Source organism: Talpa occidentalis, unplaced genomic scaffold (assembly GCF_014898055.3).
Source record: "Talpa occidentalis isolate TD23 unplaced genomic scaffold, MPIMG_talOcc4v2.1 talOcc4.17, whole genome shotgun sequence".
Taxonomy (NCBI): Eukaryota; Metazoa; Chordata; class Mammalia; order Eulipotyphla; family Talpidae; genus Talpa; species Talpa occidentalis.
Genome location: NW_023601754.1, coordinates 20,013,610 through 20,032,052, shown reverse-complemented (window position 1 = coordinate 20,032,052; position 18,443 = coordinate 20,013,610). Strand labels below are relative to the sequence as shown.

At 44.5% G+C, this 18,443-nt stretch overlaps 2 protein-coding genes across 5 annotated transcripts in view; one reads left to right on the top strand and one right to left on the bottom strand.

Moving 5' to 3' along the window:
- The window catches only part of MBTPS1 (membrane bound transcription factor peptidase, site 1), a 54,062-nt gene that overhangs the window by 10,611 nt on the left and 25,008 nt on the right, over positions 1-18,443 (top strand). For all 4 annotated transcript variants that reach the window (XM_037516236.2, XM_054697028.1, XM_054697026.1 and 1 more), the window contains 9 exons: positions 250-737; positions 1,449-1,706; positions 6,763-6,966; positions 8,576-8,686; positions 9,111-9,220; positions 10,971-11,087; positions 11,796-11,863; positions 16,181-16,283; positions 17,814-17,965. In XM_037516236.2, the coding sequence (XP_037372133.1) occupies positions 575-737; positions 1,449-1,706; positions 6,763-6,966; positions 8,576-8,686; positions 9,111-9,220; positions 10,971-11,087; positions 11,796-11,863; positions 16,181-16,283; positions 17,814-17,965 (1,286 nt within the window). In that variant the 5' untranslated portion in view covers positions 250-574. The remainder of the gene's footprint in view (positions 1-249; positions 738-1,448; positions 1,707-6,762; positions 6,967-8,575; positions 8,687-9,110; positions 9,221-10,970; positions 11,088-11,795; positions 11,864-16,180; positions 16,284-17,813; positions 17,966-18,443) is intronic.
- On the bottom strand, positions 15,052-15,391 carry LOC119249141 (NADH dehydrogenase [ubiquinone] 1 alpha subcomplex subunit 3). The gene has a single exon (XM_037516252.1). It carries the CDS (start codon positions 15,368-15,370, stop codon positions 15,116-15,118), a length of 255 nt encoding a protein of 84 aa, XP_037372149.1. The 5' UTR covers positions 15,371-15,391; the 3' UTR covers positions 15,052-15,115.

Genomic DNA, 18,443 nt, shown 5'->3' with positions numbered 1-18,443 from the left:
CGCTGTGCCACCGGGGAGACCCCAATCATTTTTTACTTTTGAAGCTACCATTTTTCCAGAAAGAGGTGAGGAGCGACCAAATAAAAGCAAAATAATAAGCTGTTTTGTGATTGCCTCATACAGTCATTGTGTCTCATAAATGAGGTATCTTTTTGACTTTCTGATCTTAATTGCACTTATAACTCAGTCCTGCCTGGCTGTAGCAGTGCACTACTAATGCCCACACTGGCGGCGTGTTTTGTTTTGTAGATTGGCTGGCAGAGTGATTGATTAGCCTCTTTGGACTTTGGTTCTGTGGTGCCAATGGAGCACAGGACTCAGTTGTCTGGGCCAGAGTGAAGAGAAATCTGATGTCCAGGATGGAGAAGAAACGAAGAAAGAAATGAAAGCCTCTTTTCAGGCCAAACCACAAAAGACCATGAAATTTAACTTTTATTTATGTTGGACCGGACAGTAAAAATGGCTCATCTGTACTGTTTCAGCTTTAACTGAAACAAAAATGAACTTATAATCAAGGAAGAAAAAAGTGCGATTTGAATTTATGCGATTTTTATGACCATAGTCATTTGTGACCATGAAGCTTGTCAACATCTGGCTGCTTCTGCTAGTGGTTTTGCTCTGTGGGAAGAAACATCGGGGTGACAGAGTGGAAAAGAAATCTTTTGAAAAAGTTCCATGCCCTGGCTGTTCCCACCTGACTTTGAAGGTGGAATTCTCCTCAACAGTTGTGGAATATGGTAATGATATTATTTTGAATGTTAGGGATTGCCCTTATTTTTTTTGCTATTAAAAAAAATCCTTTTTTCTATAATAAATATCGGATGGGATGAGTGTATGACCCTTGGGCTTGACTCAGTTGACATTTGTTTTCCCAGTATACTTAGCGTAGATGAAGCATGAAAGATGACTTTGAGTTATTTCCTTACAACTTAATTCCACAGAACAGACACCACTGTAGAAGAGGAAGGGGGGAGGGAAGTTAGTGGTGCTGAATGTTAATGTTCTGAGGTTCAAGTAACCAGATGTGAATAACTGAGCAAATAGTCCTATATGATCCACTCCACATTTTATTGTTTTCAGTAAAATGACACTGAACATTTGCTTCTCTGAATTCTATTTCCCTATTTGAAGAGCTTACATGTATTCTTTTTGTCACACATTTAGACTTGTATTGATGTTTACTTTTTAGAGAAAACACAGGTGTCTGATTTTGAGTGATGTATTCTGTGATCAGGAGATTTATAGAGGTCATTTTATCTCAAAGTTCTGGGTCCTGCTGTCCCAGACATTTAAACTGATGTATGTCCTTACTACTCTTTGTATTGTAGGTTTTAAGACATACAAGATTTCTTTTACCAGGGAACTTAATATCCATATAAGTATATGAATATAATATGTTGTAAGATTATTTGTGTATGTAAATTATTTTTTGTGGTTATTGGTTTCAGAATATATTGTGGCTTTCAATGGATACTTTACAGCCAAAGCTAGAAATTCATTTATTTCGAGTGCCCTGAAGAGCAGTGAAATAGACAATTGGAGAATTATACCTCGAAACAATCCATCCAGTGACTACCCTAGTGATTTTGAGGTGATTCAGATAAAAGAAAAACAGAAAGCAGGACTGCTAACACTGGAAGATCATCCTAACATCAAACGGGTAACACCCCAACGGAAAGTCTTTCGTGCCCTCAAGTATGCAGAGTGTGAGTACTATGTCTTGGCCCATCTAGATCAGTTTCTGTTTCACTTGGATTTAGTGAGAGCATGTGTATATTCATAATGTGTTCCACACACCCTCCTCCCTAACACCCCAACTTTACTTGGAATGTTTTAACTGCAGAATGGTTGAGAAATAGTACAGTGAAGGATGCTATGTCCCTTCAACTAGTTTCATCAATTGTGAACATTTTTTAGGCAGGAATTTAAGGAACAAAAAGAGACTATTGCTATTCTGGTGATTTGGATTAGAGGATGATAGTGATCTTTCCTTCCATTGGAAGTGATTGTCAACCAGCTTCAGTCTCATACCCTTTAGACTTTGGAGCCATGACTCTCTTTCCCTCTTGGAAATGAGAAAAGGTATCTTTTAATTTCCTGTTAAAATTTGCTTCCGTCTGTAGTTCTGTGCTTCTGTCACTATTTTCATTTGTTAAGGCATCTTGCAAATTGTTTATCCCTTGGGATTCTTTGAATTTATCTCAGAACCTCCTGACCACTTGTGACCATGCCTTCCTGAGCTGGGCTTATGGAGGTTAGCAGCTGTGTAGGTGTGGGCATGGAAGGAATTTGGTTCTTCTCTTTCCAACTCACAGGTTTATTCTGCCCTACTTCTTTTCTTTACACTTTGGGCTTGTCAAGATGGAGTTTATTCTCAAATGATAAATTGTGTATCATGTATTTCCAAAGCACATGCATATTACCGAAGGGAGAATATTTTTCCTATTTATTAGAAACTGGGGTAACAAATTGCACCTTCTTCTGTTTTCTTTGTTATTTCTTTCATTGGATGGTTGCTTTTCTTCCTTTGTCTTATACTAGATCTGAGAGTTTTTGAGGTTTTTTAAAACAAATACACAGGGGAAAAGGCTAATGTATTGCATAGCACCACTCTTGAGTCAGCTGTGAATTCAGGTGTCTGATTTCTTCAGAGCCCTTTCTGCCAGTCTGCCTGGTTCTTACTGCTTTTTCCCTTTAAAAAGTAATAACCACAAAATAATCCAAGAAGGTAAAACACATCAAAGCTTGTATAGTTAGCCAAATACATATATGTGCCTTTTTATTTTTATGCAAAATCTTGTATTTTTCATTTTTATGGAAGACTGTCAATGCAGCAGGAACTGGTATGGTTATAAAAGATATAAAAACAATCAGGAGGATGTTAGCATTCACCCACCAATAAAACCTGAGCTAGAGACTGATCAGAATGACTCCTGGCTCCATTCCCATCTGTGTTAAGAAACATGTTTGCTTGACTTCATAAATTTGCACATCACTCAAGAAAAAGTTAATCTAGATTTTGAAGGCTACACAATGCACTACATTTGACTTAAATGACTTGCTGCTGACAAACTTGTTTAAGAGAACGAGGGTGAACTAAAGCTCTCAAAGTGGAAGGGAGGGAGACCTGTATCTTGTATAGTTTTCATTATCAAGTTGAGATTGTTTTTGTAAAATAAGATTTATTTTTGTTCGTGTAGATCTAAAAGGCTAGCTCAGTTTGTCAGAGCCCACAAGAATGAATGCTAAAGAAGTGAAAGGCAGGAGATGGAGGACATGAATCTACCCCCACTTCTGGAAACATCAAGGCACCATCACAATAGTCAGAATGAGGAGCAGGAGACAAGGGGTCTAACTCCATTCCCATTTGACTGCTGGAGCATCTCTTACTAAGAATTTGGTGAGAAACAGGGAAATTCTGCTTCTTTAGTATTTGTCCTACAGCAGGGGAAGACAGAAAAGAAAGCTAACGTGGAGTGATGGGCCTTGTTGTTTAGAAGTCTGTGAACTTGAGTACACTTTAGTATATTGAATCTTGAGTCATACTTACAATCTAATGGCTAGTGTGCTATAGAACTTTACAAACATAGAGTCTCATCTGTTGCAGAACTCCAAAACGAGGTTCATTTCTTCTCCCTTTAAATCACTTCTTACACGGAAAGTCCTACAACCAAGCAGGCATTGGTATTCCTGCACTCTCACATGTGTGTCTTCACTCATGGTTGTTTTTGTCAGAATGATGCATGAAGCAGATTCAAATGAGGTCAAAGATTTTAGATTCTCTCAAGACTTCTTTTTAGTTCTTTGTACTCCTTGTGACATAAAAGAGAAATGAGACAGCTGGGTGCCTATCATTCCTTTCAGCCCAGTGTCACTGAACTGGCAGTGTTTGCCTGCTCGGGAAGGATGCACTATGTAAGGGTTCTGTTATAAAGTATCTCTGGCTCTAAAAGAAATTGCTTTTTTTTTTTATCCCCGAGTGTGCCACTGCCACCCACCCACCTTCCTTCCCCTTTTAAAGAGGACTGAAGAGTGCCCTTTACTTAGCAGAGACCAGCCTCTAATTTCACTCCTGTACCAGCTTTCCAGGATGACACCCAGTGAATTTTTGCCCTAACATTTTTGCCCTGGCTGCTGAGAGGCTCCTCTTCTCTGCACACCTCCACGTCCTAGCCGAGCTGGGAGCTGTGGCTGGAGCCTTTACCTCATTCGTTGGGTTTCTCCTGGTATGTGTTCTAGATGTTGAATAGGTGGGAGCTCTGAACCATGGGCCACACGCATCACACTGACAGGGTTAAGATTTCTCATGCTGAATGGGATGAGCTCTGTTGAAACAAACTCTCTGCATTCTCATGTTTATAGAGCTGACTTGTCTCATGTTTATAGGCTTGCCTTGCTGAATGGGCGTTGAACTCTGAGAGAAACTTCCCACGATCAGCACATTGATGGGATTTCTTTCCAGTTTGGATCTGGTGGTGTTGAAAAGGAGTTGAGCTCTGACTGAAACACTCTTCCTGTTCAGTATCTTTATAAGGCTTAACATGCGAGCTGCTTCTCAACTTGCTCACGCAGGAGCCACCCAATTCTAGTCGTTCCTGCTTTCTGCCCCAGCCAGCCTGTTTTGTGCTGATTCCCGTCAACTTGCTCTTGATTTATGGTGTGAGAAGTGCTTTCCCCAGTTGCATGGTCAAGAGTCAGGTGGTTCTTGAGTCTACTCTTTTCTCAACGAATGCCTCTTCCTATAGCTCCATAGCTCCGAGTTTCAACTCCAGCTGCCACTGTCCTTGTTCATGCACTCACTCGACTCTCTTTGTGCTACCCTTTTTATTTTCTTGAAGAACTCCAAAATATTTGAGGAAATATGGAAATGCCTAATTTTGGTACAGTGATTATAGAATCTCACAGTTGGGGTTTTTTTTTTTTTTGAAGATTTATTTATGCATACAGCAGCTGGGGTGTAGGCCAGATGTGTGAGGGAGGAGAGTGAGAGGATTCTCCAGAGACAGAGTGGGGAGCAAAACAGGTGGATCTACTGAAATACACTGCTGAGGGAAGCAGCGGGTGAGACAGGGGAGGTCTGCTGTGCCATGTGGGTAGCTCCCTGGCCAGGGATTGAACTCGTGCTGCAGTGGCTGTGGATAACTTCATAGTGCTGAGACTTAATTACCCTGTGCCACCAGGGATGCCCTGGGATTTCTTTTGATAGAATCTCCACCATGGTGTCAGATGCTGTATTTGACACCCATGAGGAAAAGTTCATCTCATGAAGGAGGCCTTTTTACCTGTGACCTTCTGTAGCAGGCACCTTTTCTTTAAACCAACTTTTCCTCAACCATAAAATGGAGATAATACCACCTACCTCAGAGGGAAACAGTGGCTGTGGGAAGAGCATGGTGTTGAGGTTGTCATAGGTATACATTCAGTGTCAGTCATTTCTGTGGCAGGCTTTTTTAGGAGGCTTGGCTTTAGTTGGGACCAATGCCGGTCTTGCTCTGGATCCCAGCCCTGGCTCCATCTTGTGGGCTGTGAGACAGAGCTACCTGTTTTCCACACCAAGATAATCAAAGATACCCTTGGCACTCCGTGTGCTCCCCCCCCCCCCGTTTCTTTCCAGGAAACTAAAACTCTCCAGTTTCTCCAGGGGTCACTATGCCTTACTTGTATAGTAACTGTCTTAATCACCATCTTAACTGCTTTCCTTGGATAATGTTCCCACTTTTCTAAATGACTTTTAAGAGTGAAGCTTAGACTGACTTCATTGCATCAGGTGTTACCTGGGCTGTTTAAGGAAAGCGGAACAGACCCCTCCCTTGTTCTAAATATTGTTCTTCATTTAGAACTTACAGTATTGTTCCACATTGTTGACTTAAAGAACAGAGTCAGCAAGGAAGTTGGGTACAGAATAATTTCAGTTAGACTGTGCAAATAGTTACTTAATGGAATTGACATGACTGTATATTTTTCCAGGTTGTTGTGCTTTCCATGGGTGTAGCCTGGTTAAGACTGTAATAAAAGTGACCATAATTTTTAGCTTTAGAAATAGAACTTCAGTAGTGTTAGAGATTTTCTCATAAAACTGACTTGAAATAAGATGTTCTTCTTCATTATAGCTTGGTCTTTGAAAGGTAAAGGGAAAATGCTTATGGTATTTTTCTTTTTTCTATCTATTTTTTTAAAATTTCATGCATTTTAGTGCATAGTTTGGCAAGTTTTGATTATGGTGTGTAGTTGCGTACTAACAAGATCAAGGATATAACATAATTTTTCACCCTCAGACATTTCCCTGTCTCCTTTGTAGTTCCTTTGCTTTGTGAAAGGTGCAGTTCTCGTAGATAGACATGTTGAGAACACTGAGCGGGTACAGCTGGGAAAAGGTCCTGTGGATGGGTAACATGGCTTCTACCTCAGTGGCCATTGCTTCATTTCTCTGACCCCTTCTGGTGCAGTGAGAACAAATTGCTGGTGAAAAACCATACATTTCTCTGGTTTTAGTATCATTAAAATTATTATAAATCCTCCTCTCTCGTACATTGGTGAGAAAATTCTAGGTAAGGAATTATTTGGTAATGAGAAGATAGCTGCATGACATCCTGTGATTATAACTGCATTGAGAATGTCTTTCTGGCAAAGGGAGGGGGTCCCCTTTCCTTCAGATAGGACTTCAAGGTCATCATTGCTGTGGTGGGAAGGATGGTTTTCCTGCAGATACGGACACAGAGTCACTATTTTCCTTCTTCTGACCTTTCTCTTCCCTATCTCCAGCTGACCCTGTCTTGCCCTGTAATGAAACCCGATGGAGCCAGAAGTGGCAGTCGTCCCGTCCTCTGCGAAGAGCCAGTCTCTCCCTGGGCTCCGGGTTCTGGCATGCCACAGGAAGACACTCAAGCAGACGGCTGCTGAGAGCCATCCCGCGCCAGGTTGCCCAGACGCTGCAGGCGGATGTGCTCTGGCAGATGGGGTACACAGGTATGTCCCAAGAACCAGGAAGCCACCTGGAAACAGCCTGGGCTGGTGGGTCCTGGAGCCTGTCCTCCTGAGTGTGTAGTGCCCGAGTGGGCGACCCCAGGCAGTTGACCTCACTCCATTGAGCTGCGCGTTAGTCAGCTGCCTCTTACCTTTGACTCCTGTTTTGCCAGGTGTCTATTCAGTGGTTTCTGTTGTTTAATCCTGTTCACCATTTGTGACTTTCCTCGACCATTTCTGAGGTTAGCAGGGGTAGAAGGTGGCACATCTCTTCTCTGTTGACATACATCCATGAGACACACCCTGCTCACAGCCAGAGCTGCCTGGCAGACCAGCAGAGTTCCTGTTTTTCAGTGAAAGAGATCACATTCAAAGATGGTTCCCTTGGTTTGGGTGATAACGTGAAAGTGAATTGCTAATGACTCACGTGCAGTGCTGAGGGCCTAAGTAACTGGCTGTTGTGCTGGTAGGTAATTTGTTTCAGAACAGGAAATGGTGTTAATGATCAGATCTTATGAGAGAAAATAACAGCCCCTAAGGTTCTTTACCTTGCTAATTCATCATGTCAGAAAACTCCTGATTTAGCTCTTCTGCAGGTTTCTGCCTGACTTAAAGGTTGGCCTGTTTTCCCTGGCCCCAGCACACCCCATTTTGTCTCATCGTGTCTGATTATTCTTCTGGACTTGGAGACCCTTCTTCTCTGGTTTCCTCAGCCTCCAGAATGTCTATTGGTAGACAGATATTTTATTATGACTGTTACCTGTTATCTTTTTAGGGTGTTCACAAAACAAATTCTCTAATCACCAACCCCTCCCCCCAGCCAGTGTGTGTTTTTAAAAATTAAACAATACATTTTGGTCCTTATCTCGGTGTAATTATGTGGCATAGTGTATGTGTACACAGCTCTCATATACAAAGTCATTGCCTTCATATACTTGTTCCCTGTTAAATAGTCCAAGTAACCTGTATTTTTTTCTAGGTGTTTTTTGAGACTTTCTTGACCTGACAATATTTCACATTGGTGCACCATGCCTTTTCTGCTGGCATCTAAAATAGATTTCACTACAGAAAAGTGCATATTAGCGTAGTTTCCCTGAGATGTGGTCATCCTTGTGTGGTTGACAGCCCCTCTGTGGAGTTTGTTCTTAGTGGGCAGTACTGAGTCACTGTCCTTATCCTGAATGGGAGCAGCTCCCCATCTCTGTGGGTGAGACCTTGTGAATGTTTCTCCCTGTTGGATCGCTGAGAGGAGATGAGGGCTTGAAACCTGGAATAAATTGCCAGAAGGGGAAAATCAATCTAAGGTGACAACTGTTGCGTTGCGTAGAGGGCAGGGTGGTTCTGTTCCTGAGCATTAGTGGCTGGTAAGTGTCCAGAGAGATTTTCTGTTTATCCTCCCAGTCCGTTCAGCATTGAGGATGGCCTTTCCACAATGACCCCCCACTATCCGTCAACCAGGGCACCTGCAGCACCTGGCCTCCTTGTGCCCTCTGCTCAGATGTGTTACTCCATGATGTGTGTTCTTTAGGTCCCAAAGAGGGATTTATTATAGCAACACAATTCAAAAAGGATTTCTCCAGCTGCGCCTGTGCTTCTTTCTTTTTGGAATAAGGTGCTAATGTAAGGGTTGCTGTTTTTGACACTGGGCTGAGTGAGAAGCACCCCCACTTCAAAAATGTGAAGGAGAGAACCAACTGGACCAATGAGCGGACACTGGATGACGGTAGGTGACAGTGTGGCAGGGAGAGACCTTGGGGTGCATCTTGTACCCTGCTCTCACTCAGTGTTTCACCATGTGGTAGGGACCAAGCAGTCCTGTACAGCAGTCACTCAAACAAACCCATGTGGTGCCATTTCGTTTTGGCAGAAACTTTTTTAAAATGTCTCAGGGGGTATAGGGAAAGGGAATCTGAAGAGGGAAGAGGAAGGGGTGGGGGTGAAGGAGCACTTCCTTCCCCATCTGGGAAGGAACAGGGTGGCTCAACCTGGAATTGGAGCAGGGCATGTGGGCTGAGTGAGGACAGCAGAGGCAGGGGGTTCTTCTTCTTGGACTTGGAGAAAGTGGCTATCTGATGTGAGGGTTTGGGATGTTGTCTGGGTGCACATTATCAGTGGTGTTTTATGACTTTTTCCCTGATGGGCCACAGGGCTGGGCCATGGAACGTTCGTGGCAGGTGTGATTGCCAGCATGAGAGAATGCCAAGGATTTGCTCCAGATGCAGAACTTCATATTTTCAGGGTTTTTACCAATAACCAGGTTGGTGTTGTTAGGACTCCTGAAATCTAAAGAGTTGATATTGCCTGTAAATACAGACTCAGTGGTACAAGCTACTTGTAGCATCCCCAGTGTGTCCTGCTGTCTCTGTACTGCCCCTTCTGTGTGATTTTTGCTCTTTCCCCATAACCCCTTTCTGGGCCTGACTTCAGCCCTGAGCCAAGTCACTGTATACACAGGGATTCCTTATTCTTCAAGAGGTCCTGTGCCACCACATTTTTTTTTTTTTTTTTTTTTTATAGAGGCATGCTTTATTTATTTATTTATTTGTTTGTTTGTTTTGTTTATACATGCACTGGGTACAGTCAGAAGCGCAGGAGGGTGAGAGAATTCACCAGAGCCAGAGCGGGGAGCAGAGCAGGCAGAAGGACCGAAGTACACTGCTGAGGGGAGCAGCGGGCGGCAGGAGAGGTCTGCGCGCCATGTGGGACCCTCCTCCAGTGGCCGGGGAGCAGCCGGGGATCGAACCGGCGCCACAGAGGCTGCGGGCAGCTTCGCAACCCAGTGCTCAACCGCTGCGCCACCGGGGAGGCCCTCACCACATTTTTGACTTATATTTTCTGCATGAGAGAATAGTCGCATGTTTGTCTGTTTACCCCCTCCTGGATGGGACCACCTTGGTGGTCTTCTGTGTCCCAACACCTAATGTCATGTAGGATAAGTGGATCAATAAGCATGTTCCTTTATAGAAAAGAAGAGTCCTAGAATGTGCTTATTTTTTTTTTTTAATTTTTTTTTTTTTAATAGAGGCATGCTTATTTATTTATTTATTTGTTTGTTTGTTTTTTGTTTATACATGCACTGGGTACAGTCAGAAGCACGGGAGGGTGAGAGAATTCACCAGAGCCAGAGCAGGGAGCAGAGCAGGCAGAAGGACCGAAGTACACTGCTGAGGGGAGCAGCGGGCGGCAGGAGAGTTCTGCGGGCCATGTGGGACCCTCCTCCGGTGGCCGGGGAGCAGCCGGGGGATCGAACCGGCGCCGTAGACGCTGCGGGCAGCTTCGCAACCCAGCGCTCAACCACTGCGCCACCGGGGAGGCCCGAATGTGCTTATTTTTAAAATTGAGTTTTTGTATAGGTGATACATAGCTCTTGAATATCTAAAGGCAATACAGTGACAACTTTCCTAACCCTGCCCCTTCCAGCCCGTTCTTATCCTTCTTCCCCAGGTCTCCCCTGTGATAGTTTAATAATTTTTTATACCCCTTCCTCCTGGAGTTTCTTTTGCGTGTGTTAGCAAATAATATGTGGTCTTATTTTTATAGCCTTTTAAAAAACATTTTTATTAACACTAATTCTGTCTCCAATGTAAGTTTAATTTTGTATTTTATAAAGACACCTAACTGGTGATACTCAAAGTAACTTAACTTCAATAAGGAAATTAGGAAGAACTGTATCTTAGGATAAGTCCTTTTACAAGAGGGGTTGTTAGAAGTTTGGGCTTTTGTCAGAGAATGTGTACTTGATGGTAGGAGCTGTACTTTGGATTCAGGCAGATAGGCCACCCACACAATCCAAGGTGCCTCACTTGAGTCTACTCCAGGCCTTAGAATTTCTGACTGTGGTTTTATGCATTTCAGAGCATTATTTCTTCTTAGAGTTTGTATCTGAAATGTAAGTCAATGCTTCATGCTGATAAGAATCCAGACTTTACCCTTAGAAATAAAAAGTCTGTTGTAGCACTCTGAAACTTTCACAGAAATACCTCAGGGACTGTTTTAAAATTCACCAGGTCTCGTACACGTCTTGGTTCTTGGATGCCTTCAACTATGCCATCTTAAAGAAGATTGATGTGCTGAACCTCAGCATTGGTGGCCCAGACTTCATGGACCATCCCTTTGTTGATAAGGTGAGTCATGTCCCTGCACAGGAGGAGGTTGTGTCTGGTGACAGCACCCCAACATTAAGTGCTTTATAGCTAGTGTGCTGTATGTCACCCATGCTGTGCCAGTTTTGTTAACACAGATGGGCTGACTTGAGCTTTTGTGATTTGTGTCCAGGGTGGCCCATGGTGTCTCATTTAAGAGTATGGCATGTCTTTTCTGAATACGCATGTACTGTGCACTGTGTGGACTTGTGTCCTGGATTTTTTCATCTCACAATGTAGTTGTTCGCATACATACCCACGCCAGTGATGCTCTAGTGTTATTTTATTTCATTTTTTTAAAGATTTATTTATTTATTTATACAAGCACTGGGTACAGTCAGAAGCGTGGGAGAGTGAGAGAATTCACCAGAGCCAGAGTGGGGAACAGAACAGGCAGACTGACGAAATACATTGCTGAGGGGAGCAGCGGGCATGGCAGGAGAGGTCTGCACACCACGTGGGACCCTCGCCGGCAGTCAGGGATTGAACCGGCACTGCAGAGGCTGCTGGCAGCCTCGTAGCCCAGAGCTCAACCACTGCGCCACCAGGGGACGCCCTCTAGTGTTATGTTTTAAGGAGGACTCCTTCCTTTTCTAAAGGGACTCTTTAGAATTTGTGGTTATTTTTGGAAAATTGTATGTTGATTGTTTGAAAGTGGTATATTTTCATAAATGCTTGTTAATTTTGTAGGTTTGGGAATTAACAGCTAATAATGTAATCATGGTCTCTGCTATTGGCAACGATGGGCCTCTTTATGGGTAAGTATTCTCAGTGTGGATGACTTAAGAGGTGTTTTTATCCTGAAAAGTTGGCATCTCTGTATCTGTACCTGATTATACCTGAAACTTTGCATTGATTTTTCAACATATGAGAAATAGACTACCTAACAACCCCCCACGTACCTTCAGCAGCTGTCACCTTGAGGCCAATCCTGTTTAATTTTTTCCCTCCCTCCCCCTTTGATAAAAACATTAATGTGAAAGCTGAAAGGTTTTATTATTTTTCTCAAAATCAGTCAGGAAAGTGAATCTATTGGGAATAAATGGATTCTGCAGTATTCATTGAGATTCACCATATCTGAGGCACTGAAGTGAAGAGGTAAAATGAAGTGCCTCCTTTTCTAGGGACCATCAGCTGCAAACTCTTGAGGATGTTAATACAGAGGTGAAAGTGCAAGGAGGCAGAACAGGCAGAGAGGTGCTTTGGGGATGGGCAAGAGTGTCAGGTAGGCCAGCCAAGAGAAAGTATCAAAGATTGGCCTTTTGTGCTGGGTTGCCATGCACTAAAGCAGTGGGAGCTGTGGAGTAGTCACAGAATCATGGACAGTAAACCTCGGTCTGGTTAGATAGAGACCCCAGTTTCCTTCTACTATAGCACCCATTTGTAACTCTAGAAAACATGTAATTTTTTTGTGTTGAGTGGCTTTTGCTGTAGGATATTTATCACCACCTTATTGGGTAGCCAGGATGAAGGTATTTCTGTACCTTAACCAAGGGTTTGAAGTCACCACAAAAAAAAAAAGGGAAAATATGCCCTGTTCTCAGTGTGTCCTAACCCAATTGAAGAAGAGAAGTATATGCATGTACCTCCTGTGTGTGTGTGTGTGTGTGTGTGTGTGTGTGTGTGTGGTGTGGTGTGTATGAGTTGTGCATGTGCGCCCTGAGAAGCACAACTCCCTGCATCTTTCTATGACATCCTTTGGTGTGTCCGTGGGGAAAGCAAGTGGTCTTGAGGACTGACTGCCCATGCAAAGGGTCCAGAGCATAGGATTAGACTGAATTCTTGTGAAACTCATGCTTTTATAGATCAGAAACTAGGCCTGTTGGCAATCATGCGTTTTTAACTGATTAGTGTTTCAGTCATTGATCCTTCCCCTGTGCAAAGTTCTGGATTTTGCTGTGTCATCCATAACATGTTGTGACTCATTGGATTCACCTCACTATAACTATGCCATGAAAAATACCAGTTCCTGAGTAGTCTCATCAGCTATTCCTGTTGACCCTTTCAAACATTCTCACATCTGCCTCTTCTCCCTGGCTGGTGTCATGCCTACCCTCATCACTTAACACTCGGTTTCTAGTCTTTCACCCCACCCCAGTCTTTTCCTCCCAGCTCTTCTACACATTGGACTATGGCACCAGATGGGTGGGACCTGCCCCCCTGAGCCTTAGTTTTCTTGCCCATCCCCTGGTGCAGGTGAGGATGAAATCAAACAGTGGGGAAGCCTTTGCCTAGTCTGAGCCTCCAGAGTGGTAACAGTTCTTTCCTTCCTTTGTTTCTGCTGTTAAAACATATCTTCCAGTGGTTTTCATATTCAGGGATCTGCAATAGATCATTATCCACAATTTTCCACAGTTTTCTTCAGATTCCTCTATATTCCAGCCTGAGAAGGCAAGCTTTTTCTGTAAAGGATCAGATGATAACTGTTTCAGGCCTTGAGCCACCTGGTGTTGGCTGTGACTACTCAGCTGCCCTTGTGTGGAAGCTTCCTTGGCATGTATAAAGGCGGGGGCATGCCTGTGTACCGGTGGAACTTGATTTACACGGGCCGGTGGTAGGCCTGATTGGGGCCTTGGCCGTTGTCCAGCAGGAGCCGGCACTGTTGCTCGACTTTCTGTCCCACTTCTGTGTGTCTTCCTGGAAGTCGCCTTCTTGGGCCTCCCTTTGGAAGCTGTGTTTACTGCCGTCTCAGTCACCCTTTCTGCTGCCCACCCTCCTGTGGGCCTTTCTATTCAGACCTCTCCAGTCTTGCTACGCCATGTGTTGTTCTGACCCAGTGCTCCACAAGAGTTGCTCTTTTGAAATCTTGTGCTTCTGTGGACCATGCCAGTTGACGGCCTTTCATCAAAGAGTTGTTCCTTATCAGGATTAGAGGAAAGTGGAGAGGAAGGCTCTGTCTCGGCCTTGTGTCTGCTCCTGGAGCTGCATGGAGAGCTGGCAGCTGCCTGCTGCCCCTCAGCATGCTGGGAAAGGCTTGCTGCTTGGGCCTAGGGAGGGCTGGTCAGGGCTGAATCTTCCTGAAGTGGTTCATGGGATGTAGGTGTTGTGCTGCCAGCTCCTCGGGAAATGGTACTGGCACCCCCCACCCCCAGGGGTACTGGTACCCCTGCTCTGAACTCTGTGGGTCCTACACTCCACACAGGCCTTGTGGTGCTGGGGAGTCTCAGTTGTAGCTTCCCCCTTTGCAGCACCCACAAAGATGACCTTTTTTTTTTTTTTCAGGCCCAGCTCTCTGAGCTCTCCCTTATTTTGTCAATATTTAAAGGACACTGTTACAGAATTGACAGGTAGAGGGAGCTTGGGAAGGGTGCAGTATTTTATGGCAATTTCAGTGGGAAGTTCTGTCAGTGACTTCTGTGCTAATCTCTGCTCCTTGACTTCAAGGAAATGTAGACTTTTAATATCTTTGTTAGTGCTTCTTAGCTGCTACCTGGTAGCTAGTTGCTGGGTACTGAGCAGGGAAGGCAGTGTTGGGGCCAACTTGACGTGGTATCAAACAGTTGGTTAAAAGCACATACTCTAGAGACCTTGCTCTCTTGTTGCTAAAACCACATGGGATCAGTTGTGGTTCTTAACTTGTCAGGTAGTAGAGTTCAGTTTTCAGTAGTAGAGCTGTAATAGGTGAAGATGAGAACTGCCTTTTTTTTTTTTAAAGATTTATTTATACAAGCACTGGGTACAGTCAGAAGCGTGGGAGGGTGCGAGAATTCACCAGAGCCAGAGTGGAGAGCAGAGCAGATCAGGCAGACTGATGAAGTACACTGCTGAGGGGAGCAGCGGGTGGCAGGAGAGGTCAGCGCGCCACGTGGAACCCTCGCCCTGCAGCCAGGGATCGAACCGGCGCTGCAGAGGCTATGGGCAGCTTTGCAGCCCAGCGCTCAACTGCTGCGCCACCGGGGAGGCTCGAGAACTGCCATTTCTTTTTTTTTTTTTTTTTTTTTTTGCAGTTGGCTTTCACATTTTTATTGGGGATCCAAGGAGAGGGGTCTCTCCCTGTCAATGGAGGTTGCTCACAGTTTCTTCAGCCACTCCAAGCTGCGGCCCTGGGGATCCTGGGGGTGGCTGGGCACATCGGGCATGTTCCCATCGTCCCGGATGGGCACTGGGTAGGTGTAGGGTGTGACCTGGTTGATCATGATGGAATACTTGGTATAGGGGCTCAGAGGGGGCAGAATTACAGCGAGGCCCGCAATGGTGAAGGACGCGACCAGCACCGGCTCCTTGGCCCAGGCGTTCTTGAGGAAGGCGGCCAGTCTCCCAGCCATCTTGGTCTCGGCGGCGGCGGCGGCGGCGGCGAGGCGCGGAGCACCCTGGGAGTTGTGGTCCCTGCGAGCCAGGCGCTGCCGTCCGGGTCCGCGTTGAGAACTGCCATTTCTTAACGGTTGTTTTAGGCTTTCAGATCGCTTTGCCTCACCTGCACTCATAGTAACCTGACTTGTCCGCCTCATTAGAGCTTCTTGGCAGGTCTTGTGTACTAGAGGCATTGACAGGAGTGATGTGCCTTTTCTTTGCATCTGACCTCTCTCTGAGGGGCTCGAGATTGCAGAGATGGCCGTTATTCTCAGTTTCCCGTGAGGAAAGTGGTGTCCTGCCAAAGATCAGGCAGAACTGTTCTCTTCCTGACCGTGGCTGACACAGGTGTGTGGGTGCGGCTCCTTAGAGATAATGGAGTTTGGTGGAGAGGCGAGATGAATGTTCTTGCAGCAACTTGAAAGTGATGTGAGCATGTGTAAGTCAGTGGTGAATTGTGACTGGGTCAAACCTTGTGATGTTCAGGGAAGTGAACCTCTTTCAAGCCTGGAAGAAAGAGGAAAATGTGAATCTTAGACCAAGGTATTGTGAGTTGACAGGGAGGGAAGGAAAAAGATATTCCAGGTATGAGGGGCATGTGAGCCTGGCATGCAGGTGACAGTGAACTGGCCCTTAACAGGACATTGTGGGAACAGAGCCTAGCAGAGCTGCACACACCTGGTCATGGAACCGCAGCTCTTAAATCTTTCTGAGGTATTTGCTTTTAGCTGAATTATTCATTTTAAATTGTTTCTCTTCCCTTGTGTTTTTGTGCCTCAATTTAGCACTCTGAATAACCCTGCTGATCAGATGGATGTAATTGGAGTAGGTGGCATTGACTTTGAGGATAACATCGCCCGCTTTTCTTCGAGGGGAATGACTACCTGGGTAGGCTTTTCTTTATTCATTGACTGTGCCTAAGGAACCACTTGTATAAGAGCCCGGTGTGTGTGTAACTCACAGAGAACAGTTTGTTGTGAGCCCGACCCTCCCCTGTGTGGGTGGCGTGGCCATGTGGACCAGAGACTCCTCCACGGTGCGGCGGGCAGCTGCTACTTCTGAATGGTATTTCCCATTCTTTCGAACTTATTTCTGTGTAACCCATTGTTCACATGCCCACTTCTTCTAACTAGTAGGAAGGTGGCAGTCCTCCCAAGTGCTGGGCAAGATAATTTGTTTTGGCCCCAAGAATCAGGAAAAACTAGTGAGAACAGCTTAATATCAGCTCTACTACCCTGGAAACAATTGCATGTAGCTGTACAGAATCGAAATAATCCCAACAATGAACTCAGCTACATGGGGTTTAATTGTGCAGAATTGGAGTCCAAGTTAGGTGCTCTCTCTGGATCTTCAGGGTCAGATCATCTCGTGGGTGCTCTTACTCTAAGCACAGAAGTCATGGGAAGTCTCAAAAGAGGGCATCACAGCTTTTTGAGCACCTGTGGCTTTTCCAGGTGGTGCAGCTTTAAGGGATAACTTTCTACTGGAGCCTTGCTACCTGGCAGTGCCACCTCTCCTGGCACCCCAACAGGGGTCCCCACACTCAGATACCTTTTTCTTGAATCGATGCCCACTGAATTGACACGTCTGTGGACCCTCTCTGAGAAATCAGTCTTGGTAGTACATTCATATCTGTCCTCTGCCCCTTAGCTCCTTCCTTGAACTGCCAGACTAGGGAACAGTGCCTCTCCCAGCACACATGGCTGGCTTCCTCACAGCATACATGCTGTCACTGAAATACCATGCCATTTCATGTCCCTGGTGATCAACACTGTGGTTTTCATGGCATTTTAAGAAATCTTCCTGAGCAATCTACAGAACTACTGAAAAATACCTCTCCTCTGTCTCCATATACAGATCCAGAGGTTCCATTTGTGTTTGAGTGCCATAAAAGAGTTCTTTGACTTTAAGTTGGTATACTTCTTTTTTCTAGAATATAAAACTATATTGAGATTCTGATTTTGTCCCAATTTCCAGGAAGCTTAAGGGAGTGCTCAGTTAAATGCTTATACCAGTTATTCATGCAGTTCATTTATGTTCTAAATGGTTTCTTATTTCTTGAAATATCCAGTCATGTACATATTTCCTTGTAAGGAAACATATTTTATTTTTTCCCCTAATTTTTTAGTTATCTAGAGAAATTGATTTCCAGTTTCTAGTCTTGCATGTTAACAAAATTAAAATACTTTTTAATCTCTTATGGCATTATTGTTGCTATTATGAAACACAACAAAAAATAATTTTTTTAACATCATTTAAACTTGTTTATCACAGTGAATTTCAGACTAAAACTAGTACCTTACTAAGGCGACACTATACTTAAGTAACCCATGTTTCTGATTTGGTTTGCCCACTCATAACCACATGGCAGCTGTGTGCCAGTGTGTGATGTGGTGACCAAGCTGCTTTTGTTCCTAGGAACTACCTGGAGGTTACGGCCGTGTGAAACCTGACATTGTCACGTATGGTGCTGGAGTGAGGGGTTCCGGTGTGAAAGGAGGGTGCCGTGCCCTTTCAGGGACCAGTGTGGCTTCTCCAGTGGTGGCTGGTGCTGTCACCTTGCTGGTCAGGTAAGTGTCTCTCAGCAGAGAGAAGGTGTTCCCAGTAGCCCAGGAGTTGATCCTTGTTGGTCACCAGTGAGTTTTGAGAGCTAGGAATGCATCATGTGACCTCTTTGCTTCACCCCATCCTTTGACTCAGAAATCCGTTTTCATCAGGGTTCTTGTGAGAGTTCATGGGGTGCATGGACTTACTGTGCACTAGCCCATGAAACACTGTACAAGAACAAATTCCTAGTGACTGTTTTTATGTTTAAAGTCTGGGTTTTTGGCTTCATTTTATTTTGACTTTTTTTTAGGGCAATTTTAGGTTCATAAAATTGAGAGGAAGATACACGGATTCCCCATATACCCTGTGTCATTTTGTTTGTTTTAATGTGCTGTATTGTGGCATAACAGATGTACTTATATCTCAAGTATTAAGCAGGGAACAAAAAGTAAACTGTTTCTTTGCCATGTTCTCTGTTTCTTAATGTGTTCTTTTAGTTAC

What these genes read in the sequence shown, in the direction of transcription:
- LOC119249141 (XM_037516252.1), bottom strand. Translation starts at nt 15,370, where the DNA reads ATGGCTGGGAGACTGGCCGCCTTCCTCAAGAACGCCTGGGCCAAGGAG.